Here is a 23,776-nt window from a genome sequence, read left to right as displayed (position 1 = left end):
GTATCATAACAGGTCATTCCTGCCTAGCCAGTCAATTGCATTAACCCAGATGGGGCCACTTTTATGGGTGAGTTGAATCTTTTTCCTCCTTACTTTTTACTGCAAACAATAGATATTTTATGCCTGGAAAGATGATTCATTTATTCATTGATATAGCTGGGGATAGGGTGTAGCTTACTGGCAGAGTGTGTATTTTAGCATCCTCCAGGCCCTGGGTTTAGTCCCCAGCACCAAAAAGGTAGGTAGGTAGGAAGATTAATTCAATCTGTATATTGGAAAACAGAGGTATATGATATAGATGAGTTCTGTTTGTGGAGATTACATTATCATGGGTAAAACCCACCTTATATAAATAACTATATGATAATTAATTAATTAATTGCAATTGTGATAAATGCTTTAAAGAGTAAGCACAGAGTGTTCTGAGATAAACCTAAACCAATTTGTAAAGAGCAAGGTCAGGAAAGTAAAGTCAAATTTATCTTAAGTATTTCCCCATTTAAATATAGAAAGGTACAATTACATTCATAATTTGTTGATTATATTCTAGAAATAGTTAAATTTGAAAAGATGCATTATCCATAAATGCATATAATTCTTAGAAGTTCTATTTTTTATTTTAATAGATGTCTGAAAAGGAAGGCATTATTTACCCCAAAACACATAACTTGCTACTGGCCAGTCTAGGACTCAAACAGGTCTGCTAATCTTCTCTCTTTTTTTACCTGAAAATAATTATTTTATCAAATATAGATCACCTATGGTCAAATGAACTATTAAGTGGCCACTCTGTATAAATTTGTGTTTGGGATAGGGAAAAGAGTTCACAGAGTAATGAATTAGGCAAATGAAAATCTAGGCATAGTAAAACCTCAGTAAGTAGATCCAAATGAAAGATAATCAGTTAAAATTAGTGAAAATGTACTTAAAGAAAAATGCTCCTATGTCCTTAAAATGTAAATACTAACTGCTATTAAAGTGTAAATACTAAGTGCTAAATATGTCTCCAGTAAGATGTTTTTAAAATCCGCTTTTATTCATGTATATTATTTGACATATAAATTATTCTGACTGCTTTGTAGCCTGAGTGATCGCAAGTTAAACATGGTTCCCGATATTTTATTACCAAATAACATTTCCCCAGTATTTCCTTTATTCATGCATAGTATAACACTCAGCTTCAGGTAGCAGCATCTGATTCTTACTGATTTTTTGTTTAAAAGCTTGAGAATCAATGAAATGTTACTATTTCTTTTTTTTTATTCAAGATTCAACATTTATTTATTAATATTTTATTATTTTAATCTATTTTCAGTCATCTGTCAAAGGGCATCTAGGTTGGTTCCATAGTTTAGCTATTGTGAATTGAGCTGCTGTAAACATCCACATGGTTGCGTCACTGTAGTATGCTGATTTTAAGTCCTTTGGGTATAGGCTAAGGAGGGGATAGCTGGGTCAAATGGTGGTTCCATTCCAAGTTTTCTAAGGAATCTCCACACTGCTTTCCAGAGTGGCTGCACTAATTTGCAACCCCACCAGCAATGTATGAGTGTACCTTTTTCCCCACAACCTCGCCAACACCTATTGTTGCTTGTATTTTTGATAATCGCCATTCTAATTGGGGCAAGATGGAATCTTAGGGTAGTTTTGATTTGCATTTCTCTTATTACTAGAGATGTTGAACATTTTTTCATATATCTGTTGATTGCTTGTAGATCTTCTTCTGTGAAGTGTCTGTTCGTTTCCTTAGCCCATTTGTTGATTGGGTTATTTGTATTCCCACTCTGTAGGCTCTCTTGTCACATTGCTGATAGTTTGCTTTGCTGAGAGAAAGCTTTTTGGTTTGAATCTATCCCAGTTATTGATTCTTGCTTTCATTTCTTGTGCTCTGGGAGTCATGTTAAGGAAGTCTGATCCTAAGCTGACATGTTGAAGATTTGGACCTACTTTTTCTTCTGTAAGTTGCAGGGTATCTGGTCTGATTCCAAGGTCCTTGTTTCATTTTGAGTTGAGTTTTGCGCAGGGTGAGAGATAGGGGTTTAGTTTCATTCTGCTGCATATGGATTTCCAGTTTTCCCAGCACCATTTGTTGAAGAGGCTATCTTTTCTCCATTACATATTTTTGGCACCTTTGTCTAGTATGAGAAAATTGTATTTATTTGGGTTTGTGTCCATGTCCTCTATTCTGTACCATTGATCTACCTGTCTGTTTTGGTACCAATAGCATGCCGTTTTTGTTACTATTGCTTTGTAGTATAGTTGAAGTTCTGGTATTGTGATACTCCCTGCTTCACTCTTCCTGCTAAGGATTGCTTTAGCTATTCTGGGTTTCTTATTCTTCCAGATGAATTTCATGATTGCTTGCTCTATTTCTGTGAGGTACATCATTGGGATTTTAATTGGAATTGCATTGAATCTGTATAGCACTTTTGGTAGTATGGCCATTTTGACAATATTAGTTCTGCCTATCCAAGAACATGGGAAATCTTTCCATCTTCTAAGGTTTTCTTTCTTTCTTTAATGTTCTGTAGTTCTCATTGTAGGGGTCTTTCACCTCTTTTGTTAGATTGATTCCCAAGTATTTTGCTTTTTTCGAGGCTATTGTGAAGGGGGTAGTTTTCCTAACTTCTCTTTCTGAAGATTCATCACTTATGTATAAAAATGCATTAGATTTATGAACATTGACCTTATATCCTGCTACTTCACTGAATTCACTTATGAGTTCTAAAAGTTTTCTGGTGGAATTTCCCTGTTCCTCTAAATATATAATCATGTCATCAGCAAATAGGGATAGTTTGAGTTCTTCTTTTCCTATTTGTATCCCTTTAATTTCTTTGGTCTGTCTAATTGCTCCGGCTAGAGTTTCAAGGACAATGTTGAATAGAAGTGGTGAAAGAGGGCATCCCTGCCTTGTTCCAGTTTTTAGGGGGAATGCTTTCAGTTTTTCACCATTTAGAATGATATTGGCCATGGGCTTAGCATAAATGGCCTTTACAATGTTAAGGAATGTTCCCATTGTCCCTATTTTTTCCAGTGTTTTGAGCATGAAGGGGTGCTGTATTTTATCAAATGCTTTTTCTGCATCTATTGAAATAATCATGTGATTCTTGACTTTAAGTCTATTGATATGGTGAATTACATTTATTGATTTCCAGATGTTGAACCAACCTTGCATCCATGGGATAAAACCCACTTGATCGTGGTGCACTGTCTTTTTAATATATTTTTGTATGCGATTTGCTAAAATTTTGTTGAGAATTTTTGTGTCTATGTTCATTAAGGATATTGGCCTGAAATTTTCTTTCCTTGATGTGTCTCTGTCTGGTTTAGGTATCAGGGTGATATTGACTTCATAGAATGAGTGAGGGTTTCTCCTCTTCTATTTCATGGAATACTTTGAGAAATATTGGAATGAGCCCTTCTTTAAAGGTTTTGTAGAACTTGGCTGAGAAACCATCTGGTCCCAGACTTTTCTTTGTTGGTAGGCTTTTGATGACTTCTTCTATTTCATTATTTGAAATTGATCTATTTAAATTGTGTATGTCCTCCTGGTTCAGTTTAGATAATTCATATGTCTCTAGAAACCTGTTGATGTCTTCAAGATTTTCTATTTTGTTGGAGTAGAGATTTTCAAAATAGCTTCTAATTATATTTTGTATTTCAATAGTGTCTGTCATGATATTTCCTTGTTCACTCCGAATTCTAGTAATTTGAGTTTTCTCTCTCCTTCTCTATGTTAGTGTGGCTAAGGATTTATCAATTTTGTTCATTTTTTCAAAGAACCAACTTTTTATTTTGCCAATTTTTTCAGTTGTTTCTTTTGTTTCAATTTCATTGATTTCAGCTGTGATTTTAACTATTTACTGACTTCTACTACTTTTGGTGTTGCTCTGTTCTTCTTTTTCTAGAGCTTTGAGCTGTAGTGTTAGGTTGTTGATTTGTTGATTTTTTCTTCTTTTATTGAATGTGCTCCATGAAATAAATTTTCCTCTAAGAACTGCTTTCATAGTGTCCCAGAGATTTTGATATATCTTTGTTCTCGTTTACCTCTAAGAATTTTTTTATTTCCCCCCATTTCTTCTGTTACCCATTCATCATTCAATAGCATATTATTTAATCTTCAGGTGTTGGAGTAGTTTCTGTTTTTTATTCTGTCATTGATTTCCAATTTCAATCCATTATGATCTGATAGAATACAAGGTAGTATCTCTGTCTTCTTGTATTTGCTAACAGGAACTTTGTGGCATAATATATGGTCTGTTTTAGAGTAGGATCCATGTGCTGCTGAGAAGAAAGTGTATTCACTCTTTGTTGAATGGTATATTCTATAAATGTCTGTTAAGTCTAAATTATTGATTGTGTTATTGAGATCTATGGTTTCTTTGTTCAATTTTTGTTTGGAAGATATGTCCAGTGGGAAGAGAGGTGTGTTAAAGTCAGTCACCTAGTATTATTGTGTTGTGGTCTATTTGATTCTTGGAATTGAGAAGGATTTGTTTGATGTACATGGATGAGTCACTGTTTGGGGCATATATATTTATGATTGTTATGTCTTGCTGATTTATGGTTCCCTTAAGCCTTATGAAATGTCTTCTTTTTCCCTTCTGACTAACTTTGGCTTGAAGTCCACATTATCTGATATGAGGATGGATACTCCGGCTTTTTTGCTGAGTCCATGTGCATGGTATATTTTTTCCCATCCTTTTACCTTTAGTCTGTGGGTATCTTTTTCTATGAGATGATTCTCTTGCAGGCAGCATATTGTTGGATCTTTCTTTTTAATCCAATCTGCCAGTCTATGTCTTTTGATTGATGAGTTCAGGCCATTAACATTCAGGGTTATTATTGAAATGTGATTTGTATTCCCGGTCATTTGGCTCATTTTTGTTTTTTTGACACGACTTGGTTTCTCCTTTATTTGGCTATTCCTTTAGGGTAGTTCCTCCCTTTGCTTATTTACTTATCATTGTTGAAATGTTACTATTCTTAACAGAGCTTTTGGAATTGAATTATTGGAACTAGAAGGAATATAGGCCTCTGGGAAAGCACCTAAGAAAAAACTGAGCATACACTCAGCCTTGAGTAAGCATGTAGTGAATTGGAGAGACAAAAGTAACAAAGTACTAAGTTAAACCTTATGAAATTTCCAGGGTTTTATGTTTTTGTTTTTGTTTTTTTCTGGTACTGAGAATTGAACACAGAACTTCACAGATGCTAGGGAAGTGCTCCACCACAGAGCTATTCACCCGGTCCTTTTCAAAGTTATTTTTGAGACAGGGCCTCAATAAATTGCCTAGACTGGCCTAGAACTTGCATTTTGCCTGCCTCAGTCTCCCAAGTGCCACTGTGCCTGACAAATTTCCAGTTTTATAGGTCAAAAATATTCAAATATTGGTGACTTTATGGTTCAGTCTAATACACAGATGACCAAAAGGAACCTACACTGTAATGTGGACAGGTGTGGGTATTTATTAAGTTTAAGTACAAGTATATGGCTGTATTCCTGAGCTTTACAAATGAGAAATTGTTAGTGAATTAAATTTTAATTTCCTATGCAATTATGATTTAAATATAGGCAGATGGTATACTCACTTCAGAAGCTAAAAATATTGTACAAGATTTTCAAACTTAGGTAACTTCTGCTATTTACACTTCATGAATATGAATGTAGTAGAAAAATACTTGATGACCAAAGTTTTAGTGGTGAAGTGTCGAACGAGGTTAACAAGCATGTTTTGCTTTCATTCTTCCCAGTCCTTAGTTTCAGTGCTGACAGTCTCTAAGTTAATCTTAGAAAAAATCAAGAGAAAGGCAAATTTTGCAAATGAACTAGTGCCAGGTGCTTTGCTAGACATTTTCATATTGTTGCATTTAATTCTTACAATAACCCTAGAAGATAAATACTATGTCTATTTTACAATTAAGGAAACTGAGATCTAGGAAGGTTAAAAGACTTTCATAAGACCACATAGTTTGTAAGTAGTAGAGCTAGAATTTAACCGTTCTTATTTTCACTATTAATTACCATATTGCTCATCTTATATGCTTATCTATATCCTGTACACCTAAAAGTTCCTTATGTAATTATAACACATTCATGCGGAAATAATGCAAGAGGATTAACATCATTTTTTTCTTTTGAATCCTGTTTTTTGGTTTTTTTTGTTTGTTTGGGTTTTTTTTTGTTTTTTTGTTTTGTTTTGTTTTGTTTTTTGTTTTGTTTTGTTTTTGTTTTTTTAAGGATGAACGTGAAGCCAGAGAAAATGTGAAGAGAGAGCAAGATGAGGCTTATCGCCTTTCACTTGAGGCTGACAGAGCAAAGGTAGGTTTGGTCAGGGTACTTATGGAATACAGATATAATCCTAATCTTTGATTATCTTAATACTAGCCCTTTTATTACTTTAATCCCCCAAAATGTTGGATTTGCAATAGTGAAAGCTATAGTCAATAAAGAGAATATATGATTCTATCCTTTGTCCATAAAGGATGGGTCATTTAGACAAAATAAAGTTTGTCAGAATCATAAAAAAATAACAATAACAATGAACCTACAATATTTAACTTATTTCTTATTGGTTTGTGATACAGCCCAGCAGTTTAAAAAAAAAAAAAAAAACTCTTTAGGTGATTCTAATGTGCAGTCACAGTTAGTAAGCACTGATTTATTTAATGTTTCTTGGGCACCTGCTACTATATTGGGTCTTGAAGAAGGAGTGGAAAATGAATAAGCCACAGTTTCTTCCCTCAAAGGAAGACTGATAATGTGGTAGATTAGATTAAGTATTGACTTACCAGTAGTAGCTGTAACATAAGGTAAGGATCCTAAGTGTCATAAGAGAAGCACTGAGTTTTGTGAAAGTTCATTGAGCAGGAGTTTCAGTAGAAAAAAATTTCCAGCCTTTTTGCATAACCAGAAAATGGAAATGTTCTCTAGAATGTTTCGTAGAAGTGGTACAAGTGAACTGGACAGGGGAAGAAGAAATAATATAAGGTAGTGCCCTTTTGCGGCTAAACGGATAAAGACCAATATGACTAAAGCTCAAGATTTGGAGACAAGAAAAACTCAGAAGGTCATTTGTGGAAGATAGAGAGGAGAAAGGAAAAGAAAGGTGCGGGCAGATGTCATGAAAATCAAAGAAATGAGTAAAAGAAAGGTCCCCAGAGGTGAGAGATGCGTGGAGGGGAGTGATATTGGCCAAATTATATCTTTATATTATGTGCATGTATAAATAGGTAACAACAAATCCCATCATTATTTATAGCATAATGCACCAATTTTTTAAAAAAATGTGAGGAAATATATTATATCATTAAATGCTTGCTACCCTTCTGTTTTATCAACAGAGGGAAGCTCATGAGAGAGAAATGGCAGAACAGTTTCGTTTGGAGCAGATTCGCAAAGAGCAAGAAGAGGAACGTGAGGTGGGGCATAATTTTAAGAAAAATTATTCAAAAACTAGGTTGCATTTCCACTGTATTTGATACTGAGACTGTTAATATTTTTTGCAACTTATTTCTTTCTGCTTTTTCAGACTCATGTTGGTATGAAAGACCTTTCTTTATTCCTGATCTTTATATCTGTTCGTGTACTAGATTTATGGTTTTCTATTATCTTCAGTTGTTTTCCTTTTGTTACCTAACAGATACTACTTCCCATCCTTCCTGGATACCATCTCATCCCAATAACATAAAGACTATTTTTTTCCCTTTCCAGACTTGATATTACCCTTCAAAAGATAGTGTGAGTTACTTTTGCAGCATCTTTCATTGGGCCCCTAAATGAGCTTGGCTGATACTTTTTTACTTTTAATTTATGTCTGAACCAATATAGAGAATTTTATATTCACTCGTTTTGGAAACATTTTTCAAATACTTATTATGTACCCTATAACCTGTTAGGGGATAGTGATGCAGACATGGGTTCTGCCCTTCAGAAATTTATAGTCTTATAAAAAGAATTATAATACTGTTTATAAAAGTTATGATAGACGTATGCCTGAAGAGAAGTGTGTCAAATGACCCTAGATTAGCTTCACAGAAAAGGACTTTTAAAACTTTTTTCTGAACATAGGATTAATAGCAAGATTCACTTATAAAAAGAAGAAACTATCAAACCAATTATGGAAAAGACTAGAGACCCTTACCTGGGGCTGAGGAAAATCCCATGAGTCATCATTCTTGATCAAAGGATGCCATTTCCTTCACGTACTCTCTTTCACCTATTTCATGTGTTTTTTGAACAGAAACTCTGCTGAGCACCACAAGATAAACAGGATAATAAAATGTTTCCTGCCTGCAAGACTAGATCACAAGCAAGGCACAGTAGCACATGCCTGTAAATCCCTAAGGCTTGGGAGTCTGAAGCACCAGGATCACAAGTTCAAGATCAGGTGCAATTAAGTGTACCCATTTCAAATTAAAAATGGCTAGGAATGTGGCTCGGTGGTAAAGCACCCCTGGGTTCAGTCAATCCCCAATATCAAAAAAAAAAAGCACAGATTATATCTTGGACAGAAGATACAACATGTCTACAAGTAACAGCAAATCAAGGGAAAAGTGTGCTAAACGATGTAAAAGCAAAATACCTAGGGATTTCAGGGGCATGGGAAAATCTTTTACAGCTTTGATAATCAGACAACATATGGAAGAAGTAATTTGAGCCTGGTCTTAAAAGATGTGTGAAATTTCACTGTTTGGAAATGAAAATTTATTTAATACTTAGCACGTATGTACAGGATGCCCTGCCTAACAAACCCTAGTCTCTGCCTTCTGAATGCTAAAAATATTTTGTTGAGCATCTTTTGTGTATCAAATTCTGCTAGCTGCTTTGCATATGCTTACTCATTAACCATTAAATCAACTACAAAGTTAGAGATTCTCTTAACAAATGAGAAAACTGAAGCTCATTGAATTACACATACCGACATCAAATTCTCACCTAGGTCTTTATGACTACTCATGCTCTTTCTCACACTCCATTTCCAGTCCAAGGCCATATATCATAGTATGTGTCTGTAGGAGTCGTATATGTAGAGTTTCACAAAACTTCAGATAAGGGAGAGATTAGTCATTATCCTTTTAGGCTGTATTTCAGGAAACATAGGTTAAAAACAGATTTCCTGCTCCTTCATGCTCTATTTCACATATACTCATGCTCTCTTACTAGTATGTCCTTTGACTATACTAACTGGCTAAAATGTCAGGAGTACACAATTAACTTCACATTCTGGATTTGGAGGCTGGTAATAGGTATTTTCTTCTGATGACTTACATAAACTCTGTACAGGTTGAACATCCCTAACCTGAAAATCTAAAATGCTCCGAAGTCCAGTTCAAGTTTGGATAATACTGTGTACTCTGCTGTCCCTCATCCAAGAGTCACAATTAAAGGCTGTTGTAAGTTCTGTCATTAAAAACTGTTGGTCTTAATTTTATTCAGTCTATCCAAATTTATTTGATTTTTTTTTCTTCATGGAATATCAGTTAATATATATATATATATATCAGCACACTAGTGTAGTATAAACTACAATACCAGGGAATAGCTGGTATTGTGCAACCTCTTAGGAAACTGAGACCCATAAAGATTATATGGTTTGCCTGTCATTACCAAACTGGTTGAACACATAATCTGGATCAGAAGCCAGGCCACCTGACTTTTCACAGTAATACTGCCTCTCTTTTACCTGGAAATCCTAATCCATATAATTACATTGAGAAACAAGAGTAGTTTTATTATTTTTATTATCTCCAGTATTTCAAAATCCTTTAGAAAAATGAAGTGTTGAATAGTCAAAGCACTGTAGTCAGAGGGAAATTATTCAGTGATCAACCTCATTTTGCTATATGTTGGAATGTAGTTAGTAAAATGTAGAAAGCTCTATTGACCTGGTCTTTAACCATAGGAAAAAGGCTCTACAGCTGTTTGAAGGAAAAACAAGTTATAGCAAAGACTGCCCCTCTTTTACTAATTTATATATTTACTTTAATTCCTTCCAAAATCAGTTTTAAGTAACATATATGTGTTTGTATATATATATACACACACAGACACAATTCAAAGGGATTTAAAAAGGAAGAATAGATATAGAAGTGAGGGTAAAGGGAAGCTATATAGAAGTTAACATAAGTGAAAATGAAAGGTAAGACTGAAGTTGACAATAGATAATCCAACACAGGCCCCAAATACATATAGTAGGGTCTATACATTTACTCAACATTAGCCACAGAATTTGTTTTGTGCTTCTCTTGGGCCAACACAAAGAAGAATATGATAGTTGAGAAGTTTTACTTTGTGTATAATATTAGATAAAGTCTGATAACTCAGAAGATCCTGGATTTTTCTAGCACTGAGACCGTAGAGCAATGTTTCTGGTGATGCCTCTTCAAGATCTTTGAATCAGTGTAGCTATAATAGCAAGTCTTGTCTGACAGCTTCTTATAGCTTTTAAATTATAAAGTCATAAGGCCAGAGCACAATTCAGTAAAATCATCTTTGTAAAGGTCCAAATAATATATTTTTATGGTAAACCAGTTTAAGGAATGGAATTTATAGTAACAAGTAAGATGTGTGAACTATGTAACCTACAAAAAATCCTTCCTGGCTACCCTTTCTTTTTTGCCACCAAATTTTTGGCAAGTAAAGAAAATTTCAGATAAAATTTTTGACTCTCAGTTCTTTTAATGAGTATTCAGCAGGTATTTATCAATCTTATTCTATGTGCAAACATTAAATCAGCTGCTGTGGATACTTTTGTAAATCACATTGTTATATATAAGTCCAGCCCTTGGAAAACTTGCTGTCTAAATATAAAATAACTTCAGAAAAGATACTGTATGCTAGCCGGATACTGTGGCACATACCTGTAATCCCATTGACTTGGAAGGCTAAGACAGAAGGATCATGAGTTCAAAACCAACCTCAACAACTTGGCGAGGCCCTAAGAAACTTTGTGTGAGACCCTGTCTCTAAATAATATGTTTAAAAAAAGGGATGTGACTCGGTGGTTAAGTGCCCCTGGGTTCAGTCCCTGGTTCAAAAAAATATGTAAATAAATAAATAAAAAGATACTATGTATTATTTTTAAAACCATTAAAATAGCACAGAGTGCTGAAAATATTTGGAGGAAGGAAATGGTTTCTGACTAGAAAAACAACAGAGTTTAATTGTTAAAAGATGAAATAGAAGGGCATTTTAGCTGGAATAGTAAGTAGATGGTTGGATGATGAGCCAAGGAAAGGGCGGTTGGGTTAGGTAATCATGATCAAAGGGAAAAAGGCACAGGGTTTGCTCAGAAATTTTTAAAAAAAAAGTACATGGACAAATTTAGAACACTAATAATTAGAGCAGTGGCTAAGAGTTTCAAGTTTTAGAAAATCATTGGTGGTAAAGAATGGGCACAAAGTTTATCCCCTTTTGTTAACGGTTCCCTTAGATGGAAACATTTTTTCCCATATACCTAAAATTATTTCATTTTAAGCTTTGGTTCCTCCTCCAGTAGGAAACATTAAATAATATTAACGACCATTAAGCAGAACACAACATGGTATTAGGAGGCTTGGCTCTTTTCCTTCAGTTTTCTGACTTGATCTTCACAACCATTCTACAAAATTAGTAATGGAGATATCATTACTGTTTTAAAAATGAAAAAAGGAAGCCATTTATGACAATTGTGATTGCATTTATATAACATAAATGCCTTTTGGAAAAGGAAAAAGTGGGAAAGCATATTAGAGATTACCAGGGACTAGGGTTGAAGGATTTTGGAAGGGAGGACACAAAACTGTTCTTTACCTTGTCTGGTGATAGTATACAAACATATGTATTTGTCAAAACTCATAGAACTATATATAAAAGGATATTTGAGCTGGGGGTTTAGCTTGGTGGTAGAGCACTTCCTTAGCATGTGCAAAGCCCTAGTTCAACCATTGACATTGAAAAGAAAGAAAAAAAAAAAGAATTTTTACTATATGTAAATTACACCCTAATTTTATTTTTTTTTCATTTATAATTCTTTTTTTTTATTGTAAACAAATGGGATACATGTTGTTTCTCTGTTTGTACATGGCGTAAAGGCATACCATTTGTGTAATCATAAATTTACATACAGTAATGTTGTTTGATTCATTCTGTTATTTTTTCCCTTCCCCCCACCCCTCCCACCCCTCTTTACCCACTATACAGTACTTTCTTCCTCCATACTTGCCCCCCTCCCTAACCCTAACTCTAACCCTAACATTAACCCTTCCCTCCCCCCCCTTTATGTGTCATCCTCCACTTATTAGCGATATCATTCGTCCTTTAGCTTTTTGAGATTGGCTTATCTCACTTAGCATGATATTCTCCAATTTCATCCATTTGCCTGCAAATGCCATAATTTTGTCATTCTTTATGGCTGAGTAATATTCCATTGTGTATATATACCACAGATTCTTTATCCACTCATCAATTGAAGGGCATCTAGGTTGGTTCCATAGTCTGGCTATTGTGAATTGAGCAGCTAGAACATTGATGTGGCTGTATCTCTGTAGTATGCTGATTTTAAGTCCTTTGGGTGTAGGCCAAGGAGTGGGATAGCTGGGTCAAATGGAGGGTCCATTCCAAGTTTTCTAAGGAATCTCCACACTGCTTTCCAGAGTGGCTGCACTAATTTGCAGCCCCACCAGCAATGTATGAGTGTACCTTTCTCCCCACATCCTCGCCAACACCTGTTGCTTGTATTTTTGATAATCGTCATTCTAATTGGGGTGAGATGGAATCTTAGGGTGGTTTTGATTTGCATTTCTCTTATTACTAGAGATGTTGAACATTTTTTCATATGTTTATTGATTGCTTGTACATCTTCTGTGAAGTGTCTGTTCATTTCCTTAGCCCATTTGTCAATTGGATTATTTGTATTGTTGGTGTAGAGTTTTTTGAGTTCTTTATAGATTCTGGAGATTAGTGCTCTATCTGAAGTATGATTGGCAAAGATATTCTCCCACTCTGTAGGCTCTTTCTTCACATTACTGATAGTTTCCTTTGCTGAGAGAAAGCTTTTTAGTTTGAATCTATCCCAGTTACTGATTCTTGCTTTTATTTCTTGCGCTATGGGAGTCCTGTTGAGGAAGTCTGATCCTAGGCCGACATGTTGAAGATTGGGACCTACTTTTTCTTCTATAATCTGCAGAGTCTCTGGTCTGATTCCAAGGTCCTTAATCCATTTTGAGTTTAGTTTTGTGCATGGTGAGAGATATGGGTTTAGTTTCATTCCGTTGCATATGGATTTCCAATTCTCCCAGCACCATTTGTTGAAGAGGCTATCTTTTCTCCATTGCATGTTTTTGGCGCCTTTGTCTAGTATTAGAAAGTTGTATTTATTTGGGTTTGTGTCCGTGTCCTCTATTCTGTACCATTGATCTACCTGTCTATTTTGGTACCAGTACCATGCCGTCTTTGTTACTATTGCTTTGTAATAAAGTTGAAGTTCGGGTATTGCGATACCCCCTGCTTCATTTTTCTTGCGAAAGGATTGCTTTAGCTATTCTGGGTTTCTTATTCTTCCAGATGAATTTCATGATTGCTTGCTCTATTTCTGTGAGGTACGTCATTGGGATTTTAATTGGGATTGCATTGAATCTGTATAGCACTTTTGGTAGTATGGCCATTTTGACAATATTAATTCGGCCTATCCAAGAACATGGGAGATCTTTCCATCTTCTAAGGTTTTCTTTAATATCTTTCTTTAGTGTTCTGTAGTTCTCATTGTAGAGGTCTTTCACCTCTTTTGTGACATTGATTCCCAAGTATTTTATTTTTTTCGATGCTATGGTGAATGGGGTAGTTTTCATAATTTCTCTTTCTGAGGATTCATCACTTATGTATAAAAATGCATTGGATTTATGAGCATTGATCTTGTAACCTGCCACTTTACTGAATTCACTTATGAGTTCTAACAGTTTTCTGGTGGAATTTCCTGGTTCCTCTAAGTATATAATCATATCATCCGCAAATAGGATAGTTTGAATTCTTCTTTTCCTATTCGTATTCCTTTAATTTCCTTGGTCTATCTAATTGCTCTGGCTAGAGTCTCAAGAACGATATTGAATAGGAGTGGTGAAAGAGGGCATCCCTGTCTTGTTCCATTTTTTAGGGGGAATGCTTTCCAGTTTTTCACCGTTTAGAATGATGTTAGCCATGGGCTTAGCATAGATGGCCTTTACAATGTTAAGGAATGTTCCCACTATCCCTATTTTTTCTAGTGTTTTGAGCATGAAGGGGTGTTGTATTTTATCAAATGCTTTTTCTGCATCTATTGAAATAATCATGTGATTCTTGACTTTAAGTCTATTGATATGGTGAATTACATTTATTGATTTCCGGATGTTGAACCAACCTTGCATCCCTGGGATAAAATCCACTTGATCGTGGTGCACTATCTTTTTAATATATTTTTGTATGCGATTTGCTAAAATTTTATTGAGAATTTTTGCGTCAATGTTCATTAATGATATCGGTCTGAAATTTTCTTTCCTCGATTTGTCTCTGTCTGGCTTGGGTATCAGGGTAATAATATTGGTTTCATAGAATGAGTTTGGGAGGGTACCCTCTTCTTCTATTTCATGGAATACTTTGAGAAGTATTGGAATGAGCTCTTCTTTAAAGATTTTGTAGAACTCGGCTGAGAACCCATCTGGTCCTGGACTTTTCTTTGTTGGTAGGCTTTTGATGACCTCTTCTACTTCATTACTTGAAATTGTTCTATTTAAATTGTGTATGTCCTCCTCGTTCAATTTAGGCAATTCATATGTCTCTAGAAACCTGTTGATGTCTTCGAAATTTTCTATTTGGTTAGAATATAGATTTTCAAAATAGCTTCTAATTATGTTTTGTATTTCAATCGTGTTTGTTGTGATATTTCCTTGTTCATTCCGAATTTTGGTGATTTGGGTTTTCTCTCGTCTTCTCTTTGTTAGAGTGCCTAAGGGTTTATCAATTTTGTTTATTTTTTCGAAGAACCAACTATTTATTTTGTCAATTTTTTGTATAGTTTCTTTTGTTTCAATTTCGTTGATTTCAGCTCTGAGTTTAACTATTTCCTGTCTTCTACTACTTTTGGTGTTGGTCTGTTCTTCTTTTTCTAGGGCTTTGAGCTGTAGTGTTAGGTTGTTTATTTGTTGATTTTTACTTCTTTTATTGAATGCGCTCCATGAAATAAATTTTCGTCTAAGTACTGCTTTCATAGTGTCCCAAAGATTTTGATATGATGTTTCTTTGTTCTCATTTACCTCTAAGAATTTTTTAATTTCCTTCCTAATATCTTCTGTTATCCATTCATCATGTAATAGCATATTGTTTAATCTCCAGGTGTTGGAGTAGCTTCTGTTTTTTACGCTTTCATTTATTTCTAACTTCAATCCATTATGATCTGATAGAATACAAGGTAGTGTCTCTATCTTCTTGTATTTGCTTACATTAGCTTTGTGGCATAATATATGGTCTATTTTAGAGAAGGATCCATGTGCTGCTGAGAAGAAAGTGTATTCGCTCTTGGTTGGATGGTATATTCTATAAATGTCCATTAAGTCTAAATTATTGATTGTGTTATTGAGATCTATGGTTTCTTTGTTCAATTTTTGTTTGGAAGATCTGTCCAGTGGTGAGAGAGGCGTGTTAAAATCACCTACTATTATTGTGTTATGGTCTATTTGGTTTCTGAAATTGAGAAGGATTTGTTTGACATACATGGATGAGCCACTGTTTGGGGCATAGATGTTTATGATTGTTATGTCTTGCTGATTTATGGTTCCCTTAAGCAGTATGTAATGTCCTTCTTTATCCCTTCTGACTAGTTTTGACTTGAAGTCCACATTATCTAAAATGAGGATGGATACCCCAGCTTTTTGCTGAGTCCATGTGCATGGTATGTTTTCCCCCATCCTTTCACCTTTAGTCTATGGGTATCTCTTTCTACGAGGTGAGTCTCTTGCAGGCAACATATTGTTGGATCTTTCTTTTTGATCCAATCTGCCAGTCTATGTCTTTTGATTGATGAGTTCAGGCCATTAATATTCAGGGTTATTATTGAGATATGATTAGTATTCCCGGTCATTTGGTTCATTTTATTTATTTATTTATTTATTTATTTATTTATTTATTTTGAGACGACTTGGTTCTTCCTTTATTTGACAATTCCTTTAGGATAGTTCCTCCCATTGCTGATTTGTTTCTTTGTTTTTCATCTCTTCTTCGTGGAATATTTTGCTGAGAATGTTCTGTAATGCTGGCTTTCTTTTTTGTAAATTCTTTTAGCTTTTGTTTATCATGGAAGGATTTTATTTCATCATCAAATTTGAAGGTAAGTTTTGCTGGGTATAAGATTCTTGGTTGGCATCCATTTTCTTTCAGGGCTTGAAAAATGTTGTTCCAGGCCCTTCTAGCTTTTAGGGTCTGGATTGAAAAATCTGCTGATATCCGTATTGGTTTCCCCCTGAATGTAATTTGATTCCTCTCTCTTGCGGCCTTTAAAATTCTGCCTTTATTTTGTATGTTAGGTATTTTCATTATAATGTGCCTTGGTGTGGGTCTGTTGTAATTTTGTATATTTGGAGTCTGATAAGCCTCTTGTACTTGATCTTCCATTTCATTCTTCAGATTTGGGAAATTTTCTGATAGTATTTCATTGAATAGATTGTTCATTCCTTTGGTCTGTTTCTCTAAGCCTTCCTCAATTCCAATAATTCTTAAATTTGGCCTTTTCATGATATCCCATAGTTCTCGGAGATTCTGTTCATGATTTCTTACCATAGTCTCTGTTTGTTCAACTTTGTTTTCAAGGTTAAATATTTTATCTTCAATGTCAGGTGTTCTATTCTATTGGTTATGCTTTCTATGGAGTTCTTAATTTGGTTTATTGTTTCCTTCATTTCAAGGATTTCTGTTTGGTTTTTTTTCAATATCTCTAACTCTTTATTGAAATGATCTTTTGCTTCCTGTGTTTGCTCTTTTAATGATTGATTGGTGCGATCATTCAGTGCCTGCATTTGCTCTTGCATCTCGTCATTTGCTTCCCTGAGCATTTTAATTATGTACATTCTGAACTCCCTTTCTGTCATTTCTTCTGCCATGCTGTCGTTGGGTTTCATTGATGTAACATCTAGATTTGTTTGCAGCATTTTCTTTCCTTGTTTTCCCATATTGTTCAGGTATCAGTTGACCGCTGTGATATTGCAGATTTCCTCTATTGTCTTATAATATCCCTGAAGATTTCTAGTATATCCCCTCTTAGTCTTCAGTAGCCTGAAGTCTTGGAGGAAGTTGATAATGCAGTGCTCCACAAGGGAGCTGACTCCCTAGGGGTGGTGGCCTTCCAGTGGGGTATATTCCCTGCTAGTGGGCAGAGGTACCTTCACTTGCTGATGAATGGTCATCCAAAAGGGAAGTGGGATGTGGGCTGATGCAAGACCAGTTTGGGCCTGTGTCTCTGATTTTACAGTCCTTTTGGGAGAACCTCACCCGACAGGGAGGACTCACCCGGTGGGGAGGTCTCGCTGGTCGGTTTCCCTCCCAGAGGTTCCGTTCAATTCACAGCTACCGCCTGGGCTGGGCAGCCTTCTTCTGCAGTGTTCCCAGGGAACCGGACCTACCTCCTGGGCCTGGAAGCCTCACCCTTCGCAAACGAATCTCCTTAGGCTGCCTCTCCTCAGAGAAGCTGCCTGCAGTCCTGGAGCCTTCGCTCCGCCCCTCAGTTTGTCTGTGGGGCTCTTCCACCAAGAAGCCGCCTAGGCCCTGGGACCCTGCTCTGCACTTTTCGCCTGGGTATGCGGCCCCTCCTCTGAGCAGCCACCTGGAGCCCCTTACAATCGCTCCGAGTCCCAGTGACCCGCCACACGCCTTTTCCTCCGGTAGCCACCTGGTGTTCCGTGCGGTCGCTCTAAGTCCAAGTGACCCACCACGCACCTCTTTCTCCACCAGGCAGTCACCCAGAGATCTGGTGCGTCACGAGTCCCAAGAACTCACTGTGCACCTTCTTGTCCCGACTGCCACCCGTAGCCCTGGTGCAGTCACTTCGAGCCCAAGCACCCCGCCGCCCTCCTCCTCCTTCTCCAGACAACCCCCCTGTGTTCAGGAGCGGATGCTCTGGGACCAAACCACTCACCACGCTGTTCCACCGGATAGCCGCCCAGAGCCCTGGCGCAGCTGCTCCAGTTCCAAGCGACATGCCAAGCCCGTATTTCTCCTTCTCTGGGCAGCCCCCTGTGTTCAGGGGTGGTCGCTTTCAGTCCAAACAGCTCACCGAGCACCTTCTCCTTTGGGCAGCCTCCCAGAGCCCGGGTGGTTGCGCCGAGTCCAAGCGCTGTGGTGAACAGCCACCTCTCCAATGCTCCCAGTTGTCTGCGTTCACTGCTCCGGCGGGGGGAGGGGCACCTCGCCGGCAGCTCTCCTTCACCAAGATCCCTGCTTTTGGGGCTACCGCCCCATCCGGGACGCCTGCCCAGTGGGAGACACTCACCCGGCTGCTTTGAGTTGGTCCCAAGTCTCTCTTATCTCCTCTTCTTGTGTCCTGAGTCCTGGAGCAACACAAAACGCAGCCACCCTCTAGTCCGCCATCTTGAATCCCCACACCCTAATTTTAAAACAGAAAAAATATCATTGAGCAGCCTTCTCAGGGCCATACAAAATCTAACCACCTCTCTCCTTCCACTTTAATTTCATTAGTTCTTCCTGTTCCCTCACTCATTCAATTCCAGCCACGTTGACTGTCCTGCTGTTTTTCAAACAAGTTAGAGACAGGACCAAGGCTTTGGCACTTACTATAACTTCCGCTTATAATACTTCTAGGTCTAAATGTCCATGTGATTCCCTTTCCCCTTTAAGTCTTTGCTTACTGAGATTTACAAATATTTTAAAATGCATCCATCTCTCCATTCTCCCAGCATTCCCTGCTCTCCCTCCACAGTTCTCATCACTGTGACAAATATGTCTTTTCCTGTATGTGTTTTTGTCTTTCTCCCCACCCTACTAGAATGTAAGCTCCATTAAAGCAGAATTTTTTATCTATTTCGTTCATTGCTTTTTTTCATCATCTAGATCAATGCCTAACTCAAGGAAAGTGCTCACTAAGTTCAGGGAATTAATCAATGTTAGTTTTAGCCTATTTAACCCTATAGACTGTTAAACTGTTATTTGGTGTGTAGCTATGGAAGCTCAGAGAAAGAATAGTGTGTGTATGTGCATGCATGTGCGTGTGTGTGTGTGTGTGTGTGTGTTTATACATATTTAGATGTAAGTAAATCAAGCCAATTTTTGATTCTTATTGTAAGAAAGTGGTGTAAGTATATATCTTTTCTGTTTAAAAAATGAAATTGTAGAGAAACAATCTTTTAGAGGTTTCTTCTTTCACTAAAAATACAGATTTTTTTTAATTAAATAACAAATCCAAGATCAGTTCATATTTCTTAGCAGGTTTCCTTGTTTCATCACATACCTAAATAATGCAAATAAAAAACTCTATTTGTTAAGCAAACCAAATTGAAGTTTGACAATAGTGTTTGCTATGACTGCTGTTTGAGTGTATGTGTCCTTTATGTCATTATTTTACAACAGTGTTTGCTTACAGGAGGCCTTTTAGCCAGCGTATTTGAAACTGGACCACTGGTGTATTTTTATTCTTTTTGCCAGTAAAACTGTTGGGTATTCAGATCTCAAGGTTGCTGACTTACCTAATAAATCGTCATTGTTTTCCACATAGTATGGGATAGCTGAGGTCTGTTTTCATTCTGGGAAAAAGCCCTGGAGACTGTGTACACTGAGGAGCAGATATTGTCTGCACTATGAATGGAGTAATGAGCTACTGTTGTTTATTCTTCTGTAGTATAATTGGCTGAAATCAGACAATAATATAGCATCTGTTGTTAATATTGTGTAGGGAAATGTCAAAATAGAAAGCAAGCAGACAGGTGGATTAAAGGGAGAGCAGGAGGGGAAATCAGAAAATACCAAATTAAGTTCTGGTTTAAAGTAGGTACAAGAAATAATCGTAATAATGGCAACAAGACCAGCCACTGTCCTTTGTTGTTCATAGTGTTACTACAGCATGAGGAATGATACTGAGAACTGGTCACTGAGTCCTGACCATGTGTCAGCACTTTGTGTTTTGAATTATTACTCTATTTTATAGGACTTTTGTAAGAAAGATTATATTGACCTTGTTTCTTATATGAGGAAAGTCGTAAAGACTGTCATTTGCCTAGTGGCTAGTATTTTGGTTCTTTTCTTTCATACCCCAAAGTCTGTGTTACCTAAACATACCATTGAACTAGTCTTTTTTAAAACTTCACTATTAAAAGTCAGAATAGTGATTTACTTTGAGGAGATAGCTCCCAGAAAGGAGGCATGTTTCTGAGATACTTGATCATGGTGCTAGTTGTACAGATATGTGGACCTTATGAAAATTTATTGAATTTTGCACTTAAGATTTGGGCACTTTTTCTTACATATGTTATACTTTAATACAAATTTAAAACAATTACAAAATATGTAACTTTGAACAAAAAAGATAAAGATTAATATAATACCAATTTAAATTTTATAAAAAGTCAAAAATACATACTTATAAAAAATTAATGGTGCTGGATGCAGTGGTGCACTGTAATCCCAGCTAGTGGGGAGCACAAGGCAGGAGGATTGAAAGTTTGAGGGCACCCTGGGTAATTGAACAAGACCCTGTCTCAAGATATAATAAAAGGGATCCAAGATGGCGGTCTAGAGGGAGGCTGCATTCCTTGTCCCTCCGCAACGCTGGATTCAAGCAGAGGATATCTGTTTCTCGGTGAGGCAGTTTTGCTACTTATCGATCCCCTGCTCTTTACCTCATTTGTCTGCTGTGATCACCTGCAATCTGCCAGCATATCGACGCCGTTTTTGAGAGCAGATTGCTCACTGTCAGGCGTCTATCATCCGCCATTTGCCTGCCTCTCGCCTGTCCATCGCCTCCCTTACCCCTATCCATCACCCAACGCTCGAGGTTCACCTCCGGATCGTCGGACAGCTGCCAGCAGATTGACCGCAGACTGCCAGTGGAGAGCCAGCTGCCTGCTGCTTCCTGGAAGTTCACTGTTAAAGTACCTGCAGGTTTGATTACACGTGGCTGCCGCCATTTTGAGACAACAGCCAGGCCCTGTAGGACCCCTGGCTGGACTGACTGAGTCCCGTCTCCAGGATCCCTCAGCCCAACCGATCACTCCCTGCCTCTGGGGCCCTCACATCAACTGACTGCTCCCTGCCGCCAGGACCCCCAGACCAACTGACTGTGCCCTATCACCGGGAACCCAGACCAACTGATTCCACCCGGCCTCCTGGATCCCACAACCACACCAAACACACCCGACCTCCAGGACCACTGCCGGACCAACTGCATCCTGTCTCCAGGACCTCCAGCTGACCACGTCCACCCCTGAGCTGCAGCTCCCCATTTGCCAACACATTTGGAAGCCAGAGCAGCCATCTTGGATAATCCTGGAAGCCATAGCTCCAGTCTTCGGGTGGGGAAAATCCCATCCTGAGACGCCTGCTGGAGGCTTGAAGCTCATTGTCAGGTACCTCTCATACATCAGGCTACTGAACCCTGGGAGGTTTCATTAGTATATGACTGTTATACAGTAGATTTTTCTTTTTTCTCCTTTTTTAAAAAAAATATTTAAGTTTTTATTTCTTTATGTTTCTTGCTTTCTTTTCCTTCTGTTTACCTGTTCCCTCAGAGTTGCTTTCTCCCTTATTTACATGATGTTATTTTCCCCATAGGGGCTATTTGGTCTAGGATTGCATTCTGTCTGATTTGGGCACTGCTAATATTGATCTCCCCTTAAAGAAAGGGTTTTGGAAACCTATAGGACCACTATAAGCCTATAGGGGGAAATCTGCAATACCCCAGATCTGCAGCGCTAGAGGGGAAGATACATGAACAACATGACAAAACAAGGGAAGAAAATGATCCAAACTAATCTAGATTCTATAGTAATAGAATCTAATGACAGTATGTTAGAAGAAATGTCAGAAAAGGTCTTCAGATTATACATGATTAAGATGATTCGCAAAGCAAAGGATGAGATAAGAGAGCAAATGCAGGCAATGAATGATAATACCAATAAGTTGAAAGAGCACCTGCAGGAAGCAAAAGATCATTTCAACAGAGATAGAGATTCTCAAAAAAAACCCAAATGGAAATCCTTGAAATGAAGGAGACAATAAACCAAATAAAAAACTCAATGGAAGGCATCACCAACAGACTAGACCACTTGGAAGACAGAACCTCAGACAATGAAGACAAAATATTTAATCTTGAAAATAAAGTCGCCCAAACAGAGAAGATGGTAAGAAATCATGAACAGAATCTCCAAGAACTATGGGACATCATGAAAAGACCAAATTTAAGAATTATTGGGATTGAGGAAGGCACAGAGATACAAACCAAAGGAATGAACAACCTATTCAATGAAATAATATCAGAAAATTTCCCAAACCTGAAGAATGAAATGGAAAATCAAATACAAGAGGCTTACAGAACACCAAATGCACAGAATCACAACAGATCCACACCAAGGCACATTATAATGAAAATGCCTAACATTCAAAATAAAGACAGGATTTTGAAGGCCGCGAGAGAAAAGCATCAGATTACATATAGGGGGAGACCAATACGGATAGCAGCCGACTTCTCAACCCAGACTCTAAAAGCTCGAAGGGCCTGGACCAACATATTTCAAGCTCTGAAAGAACATGGATGCCAGCCAAGAATCCTATACCCAGCAAAACTAACCTTCAGATTTGAAGATGAAATAAAATCCTTCCATGATAAACAAAAGTTAAAAGAATTTACAAATAGAAAGCCTGCACTACAGAAGGTTCTCAACAAAATATTCCAGGAGGAGGAAATGAAAAACAAGAATGGAGGTCAGCAAAGGGAGGAACTACCTTAGAGAAAAAGCACTCAAAGGAGAAACCAAGCCAACTTAAAAACCAAAAATAAGCCAAATGACTGGGAATACAAATCATTTCTCAATAATAACCCTGAAAGTTAATGGCCTAAACTCACCAATCAAAAGACATAGACTGGCAGAATAGATTACAAAGAAAGACCCAGCAATATGCTGCCTGCAGGAGACTCATCTCATAGAAAAAGACATCCACAGACTAAAGGTGAAAGGATGGGAAAAAACCTACCATGCACATGGACCCAGTAAAAAAGCGGGGGTTTCCATCCTTCTATCAGATAAAGTGGACTTCAAGCCAAAGTTAGTCAGAAGGGATAAAGAAGGACATTTCATACTGCTTAAGGGAACCATAAATCAGGAAGACATAACAATAGTAAATATTTATGCCCCAAACAATGGTGCATCCCTGTACATCAAACAAATCCTTCTCAATTTCAGAAATCAAATAGACAACAACACAATAATTCTGGGCGACTTGAATGCACCGCTGTCACCACTAGATAGATCTTCCAAACAAAATCCAACCAAAGAAACCATAGAACTCAATAACACAATCAATAACCCAGATTTAATAGACATATATAGAATATTCCATCCATCAATGAGCGGATACACTTTCTTCTCAGCAGCACATGGAATCTTCTCAAAAATAGACAATATGTTATGCCACAAAGCAGCCCTTAGGAAATGCAAAAAAATAGAGATACTGCCTTGTGTTCTATCAGATCATAATGGACTGAGAGTAGAAATCAATGACAAAGTAAAAAAAGGAAATTACTCCAAGACTTGGAGACTAAATAATATA

At 37.2% G+C, this 23,776-nt stretch overlaps 1 protein-coding gene across 1 annotated transcript in view; it reads left to right on the top strand.

Annotated features, from left to right (window-relative positions):
• The window catches only part of FAF1 (Fas associated factor 1), a 488,868-nt gene that overhangs the window by 422,231 nt on the left and 42,861 nt on the right, over positions 1 to 23,776 (top strand). The window contains exons 16-17 of the mRNA XM_079154561.1: positions 6,242 to 6,322; positions 7,345 to 7,422. Of these exons, the coding sequence (XP_079010687.1) occupies positions 6,242 to 6,322; positions 7,345 to 7,422 (159 nt within the window). The remainder of the gene's footprint in view (positions 1 to 6,241; positions 6,323 to 7,344; positions 7,423 to 23,776) is intronic.

The sequence above is a fragment of the Sciurus vulgaris genome (assembly GCF_902686455.1).
Source record: "Sciurus vulgaris genome assembly, chromosome: 1".
NCBI lineage: Eukaryota > Metazoa > Chordata > Mammalia > Rodentia > Sciuridae > Sciurus > Sciurus vulgaris.
This window is presented reverse-complemented; position numbering and strand designations above follow the sequence as displayed.